The sequence below is a fragment of the Protomyctophum bolini genome (assembly GCF_963924005.1).
Source record: "Protomyctophum bolini genome assembly, chromosome: 9".
Taxonomy (NCBI): domain Eukaryota; kingdom Metazoa; phylum Chordata; class Actinopteri; order Myctophiformes; family Myctophidae; genus Protomyctophum; species Protomyctophum bolini.
Genome location: NC_137870.1, coordinates 720,352 through 730,351, shown reverse-complemented (window position 1 = coordinate 730,351; position 10,000 = coordinate 720,352). Strand labels below are relative to the sequence as shown.

General features: G+C 44.3%; 1 protein-coding gene across 2 annotated transcripts in view; it reads left to right on the top strand.

The window, feature by feature from the left end:
* supt5h (SPT5 homolog, DSIF elongation factor subunit) overlaps positions 1–10,000 on the top strand; it is a 55,227-nt gene that overhangs the window by 8,544 nt on the left and 36,683 nt on the right. The window contains exons 4-9 of one of the 2 annotated variants that reach the window (XM_080771570.1): positions 2,909–2,923; positions 4,257–4,329; positions 5,201–5,269; positions 7,229–7,294; positions 7,470–7,500; positions 9,636–9,704. In XM_080771570.1, the coding sequence (XP_080627696.1) occupies positions 2,909–2,923; positions 4,257–4,329; positions 5,201–5,269; positions 7,229–7,294; positions 7,470–7,500; positions 9,636–9,704 (323 nt within the window). The remainder of the gene's footprint in view (positions 1–2,908; positions 2,924–4,256; positions 4,330–5,200; positions 5,270–7,228; positions 7,295–7,469; positions 7,501–9,635; positions 9,705–10,000) is intronic. The other variant, XM_080771571.1, reaches the window with a different exon arrangement.

Sequence of the window (10,000 nt, the reverse complement as noted above, 5' to 3'; positions counted from 1 at the left end):
GCCGATATATACAAGCTCAAAACATGTCGCAGACACATTTTGAGCTTGTAGATCGGCTATTTTTTGAATTGGAATCCTGAAAAGTAACCTTTTTTTTTTTTACATTTCAAATGCATTTAGTTATAGTTAAGTTAACTCTATGAACATAAAGTACATTGGACACAAAATGACTAACATTTATACTAGTCATTTAATACTAGTCATTAAGTACTAGTCATTTAATACTAGTCATGACAGGGTTTCCTGCACAATGTTGTTGGCATGGGGCTAGTGAATCATAATCACTGACATAGAAACATAGGTTTTAACCCTGTGAGAACCACTGACATAGAAACATAGGGTTTAACCCTGTGAGAACCACTGACATAGAAACATAGGGTTTAACCCTGTGAGAACCACTGACATAGAAACATAGGGTTTAACCCTGTGAGAACCACTGACACAGGAACATGGGGTTTTAACCCTGTGAGAACCACTGATATAGAAACATGAGGTTTTAACGCTGTGAGAACCACTGATATAGAAACATGAGGTTTAACCCTGTGAGAACCACTGACATAGAAACATGAGGTTTTAACCCTGTGAGAACCACTGACATAGAAACATGCGTTTTGTTAGAATCTGCCTCAAGTCAATATGGGTTAAACCAGGGGTGCCCACACTTTTTTGACTTGAGGTCTAATTTTTAAATTGCCAGCTCAAGGTCATCTACCAACCAAAAAAAATATTATCCCATTGCTTAAAATACTCAAAATAAATAACATTAAGGCATTAGGACTGTTTCAAAATCAATTCACCTTTTCAGTTACCCCACATTGCAAAGAAGAGATTTTTTTGTTAAAGTTACTCTTTGTAATAACGTCAATTTCAATTTGTAATAACATATTGCTCACAAATATTAAAAGTATCACACATAAAAAGCATACACAATCACATGAAGGAATAATGCACCACTCAACTCAACCAGAGCGGAACTCCCACCACAGGACAGGACAATTAATACAGTTGCAACCACTATATTAATAGAAAGTATTTCATACAATTAAAAAAAAAAAAATCTGAACTATCCCTTTAATCAGATGACTGCTTGCAGCCTTGCACTGAATGGAGTCCGTCAGCGCTGCGTAATCCGGACAGTCACTGCTGACAGCTAGTCTTAAACAGGCCTCCAAATGATCATCCGTCAACGTGGAACGATATTTGGACTTAATTATGTGGGAAAACGCTGATTCACATAAATATGTGGAGCCAAATAACGCTGTGTGCGAGGCTGCACAAGTCCTGATGTTTGGATACTTTTCCTCCACGAGTAAGTTCCAAAACTCTCCATCGCGGGCGCGCAACTTTAACTATGTCAGCCTGCAGTGCCATGATCTCATTCTCCAACGCAGAAGAGTTCATGTTAAAAAGTGTTGATATTTTCGAGGCAATGGAATCAACATCAGCTTCTGAATGGGAAGCACATGAATGTAGCGATGGGTTCGAGTAAAAGGCAAACGCAGTTGGACTTGGAATGTGACATCGTGAAAAAATAATCTTCTTCCCACTCTGCATGGAAGTGATATGTTTTAGGCTTCTTTGCCGCGCGCATCTTGCTATATGAACAATGATGGATAGATATCCTTTTATTGTGTTTGTTTAACAACAGAACAGACCCGACGTTCCCCACACTTGAAAACAAGGCACTGCATTGTGGGGGGGGGGGGGGTTTAAAGCCGCCGCCGCCTGTCCGCGGCGAGGATTGTTTGTTTTTTCATGTCAGGGCCAAGCGGTCTACCTGCGCAGCGCTTGCGATCGACTGGTCGACCGCGATCGACATAACGGGCACCCCTGGGTTAAACAGTCTCTCTGGTAGTAAAAATCACACCCGTGTGAACCGAGTGGTGCAACTCCCCCCCCCCCCCCCCCCCCCCCCATCTCTCTCTCTCATATATATTAGCAGGCAACAGTGCAGCACTATCTCTCTCTCTCTGTTTCTGAGACAGGTAAAACAATAGGTACTTAGGCTGGGACAACACAGATACAATATTAACAATGCCAAAAAGACAACCACAAGATTGGTGCAACATTTCATGGCTCACGGCATTGAAGCTCTAAAATGCGCTGGACTTCAACACAATCCTAACTGGACAGTTTTAGGACAAAGAAGTTTTAATGAAAAACAGTGGATTAAGAACCTCAACACGGATTTTCCTGGAGGCTTAAACATGCCTAAAATCAGATCTTGAACACTACAAAACTTAAACTCAGGATTAAACTGGAGAAATCTAAAAGTGATTGGATCAGACTTCCTTCGGATACATGGCGAATGCATTTATTCCTTGCATTGTGCCTACACATGTTGCGACCTGCGGTCGCAACATGTGTAGGCACAGTGCACTGAAGTCTTTTAATTCCCCCCCCCCCCCCCATCTCTCTCTCTCATATATATTAGCAGGCAACAGTGCAGCACTATCTCTCTCTCTCTGTTTCTGGCACAACAGCGCCCCTACTGGTACTAATAGTCATTCTGGTGCTCATGGCCACACACATAGGTGAACACGGACATTGCCGTTCCTTGGAGTGGTTGGAGCGCCACTCGAAAAACACAAGACTAACTGAACTGGACAGCCATCTGTTGCTACAGGCGTCTGAATATAGAACTCCCAACTTTGTTTTTTCGACTGACTGACTGGCTGACTGACTGACTGACTGACTGACTGACTGACTGACTGTCTGTCTGTCATTCTTCATTGTGCCGTGATACAGCTCTCATTATTATTGTTAATATGAATACACTGTGTGTGTGTGTGTGTGTGTGTGTGTGTCCGTACCCCGATATCAATTTATCTTGTAATCTCCTGTCTTCCTCTTCCTCATCCCTCCACCCCCCACCCCCCCCCCCCTGTTCCTGAATGGTCGTCGACAGCAGAAGAGGCAGAAGGTGAGTGTTGTTACCATGTTTCCAGATGTGTCCTCGCTAGGGATGTTGAAAAATGTTGAAAATCGACTCGATTATCGACTCATGCCTCCCGCGACTCAAAACGTATGAGTCGAAAAATCTTTTTATTTGTATTGTACTTTTTTTGTAATGTAAAACGTTATAACGTTGCTGTTTCAAATGTTTTCCAAATGGGAGAGGTACGCGTTTGTGCTGTGCTGCTGCGCCTGTCACTGCCGCTGTGGACCCATCGTCCAAGGGTGTGTGTGGTGGGGGGTGGTATCTTAGCAACACTGAATGATCTGTCCCATTGGTCGTGTGCTCGTATCATGAGCCAATGGCTGCAGCTCTGAGCTTCCCAGACCCAGGTTCACATCTCATGTCATGCCGTAAAGTGAGCTGACAGCCACAGGTCTTCTCTGTTCTGAGCGGTGAGCGCTCTTCTCTTCTCGTGAAGAAAGCAGGACAGAGTTGTCAAATAAATCGCGCCGTCATTCATACTGTATTTATTCTCCGACATGACATTAAAATACGGAACAACGTGCGTCCCGTATCAGTTCATTACGGGGCTCGTGACAGGCTGCAGACACAGAGTTGGGACTACTAGCCGATAGCGCCGCTGCTCCTTCAGTTTAGTTGTTTACAAAATAAAAAGTTAATTTTTTATTATTGGGATTTGATCATTGATGCAAATTCTAAACATATGGCAGCTGCAGAAGTTGTGTTGCTTAAAGGAATGCATAGTTGCGTTCTCCTCAACTGCTGCGCAGCAACAACAAAAATATAAAAATGAGGAAAAAAAGGAAAAAAGTCGTTCGACACGTCGATTTTAGGCCTCGATTCGTCGATTGGCCACATATGAGTCGTTTGGCATCCCTAGTCCTCACGCTCCCAGCCTGTGGAGCGACGCTCCCAGCCTGTGGAGCGACGCTCCCAGCCTGTGGAGCGACGCTCCCAGCCTGTGGAGCGACGCTCCCAGCCTGTGGAGCGGCGCTCCCAGCCTGTGGAGCGACGCTCCCAGCGATGCTTGTCCAAAGAAGACAAAGCCATCGTTCACAGCAAACTAATATTCCTCACAACGTTGTCTCTGTCTCTCTGTCTCTGTCTCGCTCTCGCTCTCTCTCTATCTGTCTCTCTCTCTCTCTCTCTCTCTCTCTCTCTCTCTCCCTCTCTCTCTCTCTCTCTCTCTCTCTATCTCTCTCTCTCTCTCTCTCTCTCTCTCTCTCTCTCTCTCTCTCTCTCTCTCTCTCTCTCTCTCTCTCTCTCTCTCTCTCTCTCTCTCTCTATCTCTCTCTCTCCCTCTCTCTCTGTCTCTCCCTCTCTCTCTCTCTCTCAGTGTCCAACATAGACCATGGGGTCCTTCATGATGAGGACCACTCTGGGTCCAGGAGACTTCAGAACCTCTGGAGGTAAACATCACACCCCGCGGACCCCGCGGATGCCAGGGACCCCCTTTAGAATGAAATGCCAGGGACCCCCTTTAGAATGAAATGCCAGGGACCCCCCTTTAGAATGATATTCCAGGGACCCCCCTTTAGAATGATATTCCAGGGACCCCCCTTTAGAATGATATTCCAGGGACCCCCATAAGAAGATTTTTACAGCTCTAGCATTAGTTTACGGACCCCCATTTAATGGCATTTCTATCTCTGGGACCCCCAATTTATATTGTAAAATCAATGTTAATGTAACTCTGAGAGTGTACAAATGCAATGGTTCCATTTGTACACTCTCAGAGTTACAGACCCATAAGGGTCCATTTGGTTCCATTTGTACACTCTCAGAGTTACAGACCCATAAGGGTCCATTTGGTTCCATTTGTACACTCTCAGAGTTACAGACCCCTAAGGGTCCATTTGAATCCTAATTATCATTTAGCTTTGGGCAAAAATGGCAGATCTACAAGCTCGTAGCTCCAAAAAAAACGTTTTTCTCCTCTGGTGAAAAGCTGGAGGAGCTAGAATAAAAAACAGTACAGTAGTACATTAGTGCATCCCGTTGTTTCTACAAGTTCATAGCGCGCCACCGAGTGGCGCGCTATGAACTTGTAGGTCTGCTATTTTTTTAAAGTCGAAGAACGACCGACATAGAAACATAGCTTTTTCAGAAAACTGTCAGGATGTAGAAGAACATTTATACAATCTGATCTCAGGTCAGAATGGGTTAACCACCATTTTGTTTTGTTTTTTAAATGACCGAAAGGAAAGTTCAACTCGACGTCACACGGGGTGATAAGAGCGCCCCTCACTTCACACAGGTGTGATCTTTTGTCTTTTTCAGAGACTCCAGAGAAGAGGCTCTGGGTGAATACTACATGAGGAAATACGCCAAGTCATCTGGAGGGGAGCAGTGAGTGCACGCACGCACACACACACGCACACACACGCACGCACGCACACACGCACACGCACACGCACACGCACACACACACGCATGCACGGAGGCGACTGTGGCTCAGGAGGTAGAGCAGGTCGTCCGATGATCTTTGGGTCGGCGGTTCGAATCCCGGCTCCTCCTCCTCCTGTCTACATGTCGAAGTGTCCTTGCGGGCAAAGACTCTGAACCCCAAATTGCTCCCGATGTGCTGGTTGGTGCCTTGCATGGCTTCCGCCGCAATCGGTGTATGAATGTGTGTGTGAATGGGTGAATGTAATGCACAATATATGTAAAGCGCCTTGGATAAAGGCGCTATATAAATGCACCATTTACCATTTACGCACTCACGCACGCACGCAGTCACACACACACGCACGCACGCACACATGAGGAAATACGCTAGGGATGCACCGAAGGGGACATTCTTGAATATAGGAAACAGTTGGCCCGAATACCGAATATTATACATATTCTTTCCTACCATTGCTGTCATGGCCGCACCTTAAAGGAGAATTCCATACTAAAAGGCTTTCTTACCTTTCTTTGTAGTTGTTACGTCCCCACCAAAGAGGTCCAGGTGTTATTTGGTGCAAAAACTCCTTATTGGCTATTTTCCCTACCATAAGCCCTAAATGAATTGCTTTTAATTTAATGGGGGCTATGGGGTGTTGTGCTAATTCGCTTATTTCCATCGAAATAAGTAGTAAAGTGTGCCGCTTGGGTTATTATTTACATTATGAAGAGAGGATATATACAAAAAGATTATAATTTTGAGCGATGGAAATAAGCGAATTAGCACAACACCCCATACATCATTCAATTCAATGCAATTCATTTAGGGCTTATGGTAGGGGAAATAGTCAATAAGGAGCTTTTGCACAAAATAACACCTGGACCTCTTTGATGGGGACGTAACAACTACAAAGAAAGGTAAGAAAGCCTTTTAGTATGGAATTCTCCTTTAAAGCTACCTGATTTATGGCAAAATAAATGGTTATGGCAAAACTTAAATGGGTCCATAAAACAATTTATTCAGCTCTTTTATTTTTGTCAAATATGTTTTTATTGAACAGATTATAAATTGTTAAACATTATGATATGAAATACATATTTATTTATTCTTTATGAAACAAAATGAAAGAAAAAATAAACAAGACAAAAAAAGATAAAGAAATCCCTTAACCCTCTCCCACCCATATACTGCTCAGTGACACGGCATACTGTATAATAAGATGATAGAAAGCTCATGGAAAACATCTGAAAAGAAAATGGCGTACAGTCCATACCATATCAATGGTATCCTGTCTATTAAAGGGACACTTCACCCTTTTTGCAAAAAAATATATGATAATGACGTTTAGAAGCTTTAGATCACTTTCCTGGGGGTCTTTATGTGTGTAATATGTGGTTTTAGATATTTTAGATTGTAGCAGTGAGCACAGTGTCTCTGATGTCATGGACACTGGTCTCACTACCTTCCTGGACTACAATTCCCATAATTATTTGGTGCACTGCTCCTCCTTGTGGATAGGGGGGAGAGCTGTCTTACTGAGACAACATGTAGTCCAGGAAGGAAGTGAGCCCAGTGTCCATGACATCAGAGACACTGGGCTCACTGCTACAATCTAAAGTATCTAAAACCACATATTATTACACACATAAAGACCCCCAGGAAAGTGTTCTAAAGCTCCTAAACGTCATTAACATAACTTTTTTTGCAAAAAGGGTGAAGTGTCCCTTTAATCGTTTCTACTCGGGTCATGGACATTGGGGGGCAGCCAAACCTTATCAAACCGTCTCTCCCTGTTCCTCAGGAAACACCTTATTTCTCTCATTCGTTCATATTCATTTGGTCATTTTTACGTCGGTATGTGCGTAGTGTTGTTGACCTCTGACCTCTGCGTTGACCTCTGACCTCTGCCTTGTCAACAGTTTCCCGGGAGGCTCCGAGGAGCTGTCCGATGACATCACACAGCAGCAGCTGCTTCCCGGTGTCAAGTAGGTCACGTGACGTAACATCCGGCCAATCGGCATCCAGATAGCAGAGCATCTTAATTACTTTTTTGCCGATGATTTGAATTTGGCGTTACGACACTGAAGTGTGTGTGTGTGTGTGTGTGTGTGTGTGTGTGTGTGTGTGTGTGTGTGTGTGTGTGTGTGTGTGTGTTTTCAGAGATCCTAACCTTTGGACCGTCAAGTGTAAGGTATGTGTTACATTTGTATCATTCTTAACCAATTCTGACCTGAGATCAGATTCATACGAGGTTTCCACTGGACACACACTGGTCTGATGAACCCATTCTGACCTGAAAAAATGTCAGTCGTTCTTCGATTTTTTTCAAAAATAGCAGACCTACAAGCTCGTCGCGCGCCACTCGGTGGCGCGCCACGAGCTTGTAGATCTGCTATTTCTCAATAGCTAAAGCACGACACGATGCTAACACCAGAATGGGTTCCCGTTCAGAATGGGTTATTCTACATCTCATAATTATGCAAAATGTCCAAAAGTTACATTATTTCATGAACTGTGCCGACGGAGGTCTTGTGCGAACAGCAGGGCTGACCTCCATTAGTCCAATAGTCGACTAATACATCGGAACGGGTCTCAGTCGACTGACCAACTCTCAGTCGAAGTTCACCAAAAAAAAAAAGAAGAAAAAAATAGTTTTTCTTTTTTCTTTTAACAAAATATTATTGTGTTATTCCACTAGGTCTCTGGGGGACATTAAACAGTAAACACATTTGAACATGCTTTTCTGACTGTTTTTAATCCATCTCCAATGTGCATGTGGAGTGTGTCTGCCTGTTGTGTGGCAATGTGCCACTGCCTGTGACTTGAATCGCACAGTGCGCTGGCCTGAATCTCAATCTCACCTGCTGTGCTCAATCTGGCTAATGACGAGCCTCTCAGTCCATGTTCAGTCGACTATGAGTCGACTGACAGCACATTTATTCATATTAATTTAGACTATACAAATCCTTAGTCGGGGACAGCTCTACCTTTTAGTGTTACCATCATGTTATGCTTTAGCTGTTGAAAAATAGCAGATCTACAAGCTCGTAGCGCGCCACCGAGTGGCGCGCTACGAGCTTGTAGATCTGCTATTTTTGCCGTGATAATTCCCCCCCCCCCCCCACCCTAAAACATGATCATCATGTCTTGTTTTTAGGGATGCAGCGAAACAGAAATTCTTGGCCGAAACCGGATATAGGAAACAGTTGTGGCCGAAATCCGAATATCCAAATATGATTCATATTATATTATTATTATTATTATTATAAGATTTTAGTCGACTTAATCTACAGTTGGTTTAGTCGACTAAAATGAGCTTGAGCTTGTAGATCTGCTATTTTCAGCATGCAACCAAGTTTAAAATGACTTATAGTGGATCTCTTGTCCACTAGTCCCTTCCTAGTGGATCTCTAGTCCACTAGTCCCTGGCCCATGGCTAAAAAAGCATTTTCGGCCTATTCGGTTTCGGCCTGAATAGGCAGAGAATATATCACCGAATAGTGTATGCAATTAATGCATTCAAATGAGCTGAATACATGTTTTATGGACCCATAACAGTGATTATTATTGAAGTTAAGTTTTGCCATAACCATAAATCAGGTAGCTTTAATGACAGCAATGGTAGGCAAAAATATATATAATATTAAATATATTCGGATATTCGGTTTTCGGCCAACTGTTTATTATATTCGGTATTCGGTTTCGGCCAAGAATTTCCCTTTCGGTGCATCCCTAGTTGGGAGTATTAAAGGTAATTCTCCTTCCCTATGTATACATGTATGTAATCTGGCACCACTGCCGTATCAGGCACAAGTAGTCATTACTGAGATTTGACAGTTTTTAGCGGTCGAAAGTACTTGCGCTCTCTGCTTGCGCACTAAGCATTTCTCCCCAGAGGGGCTCCCCAGAGCGGCTCCCCAGCCAAAAACGTTGAGAACCCCTGTGTACTACGGTGTGTCTGTCTTCCTGTCCTCACTACGGTGTGTCTGTCTCCCTGTCCTCACTACGGTGTGTCTGTCTCCCTGTGCACTACGGTGTGTCTGTCTCCCTATCCTCACTACGGTGTGTCTGTCTCCCTGTGCACTACGGTGTGTCTGTCTTCCTGTCCTCACTACGGTGTGTCTGTCTCCCTGTGCACTACGGTGTGTCTGTCTCCCTGTCCTCACTACGGTGTGTCTGTCTCCCTGTGCACTACGGTGTGTCTGTCTCCCTGTGCACTACGGTGTGTCTGACTTCCTGTGCACTACGGTGTGTCTGTCTCCCTGTCCTCACTACGGTGTGTCTGTCTTCCTGTCCTCACCACGTGATCTACGTTTCCGTTTGCAGATCGGAGAGGAACGCGCCACGGTCATCGCCCTGATGAGGAAGTTCATCGCCTACCAGTTCACTGACACGGTAAGTTTGTCTCCACCAGGAGGCGCTGAAGGCATGGGGAGAGAGTATGTTTTATTGTCTCCACCAGGCCGAAGGCATGGGGAGAGAGTATGTTTTATTGTCTCCACCAGGAGGCGCCGAAGGCATGGGGAGAGAGCATGTTTTATTGTCTCCACCAGGCTGAAGGCATGGGGAGAGAGTATGTTTTATTGTCTCCACCATGAAGGCATGGGGAGAGAGTATGTTTTATTGTCTCCACCATGAAGGCATGGGGAGAGAGTATGTTTTATTGTCTCCACCAGGCCGAAGGCACGGGG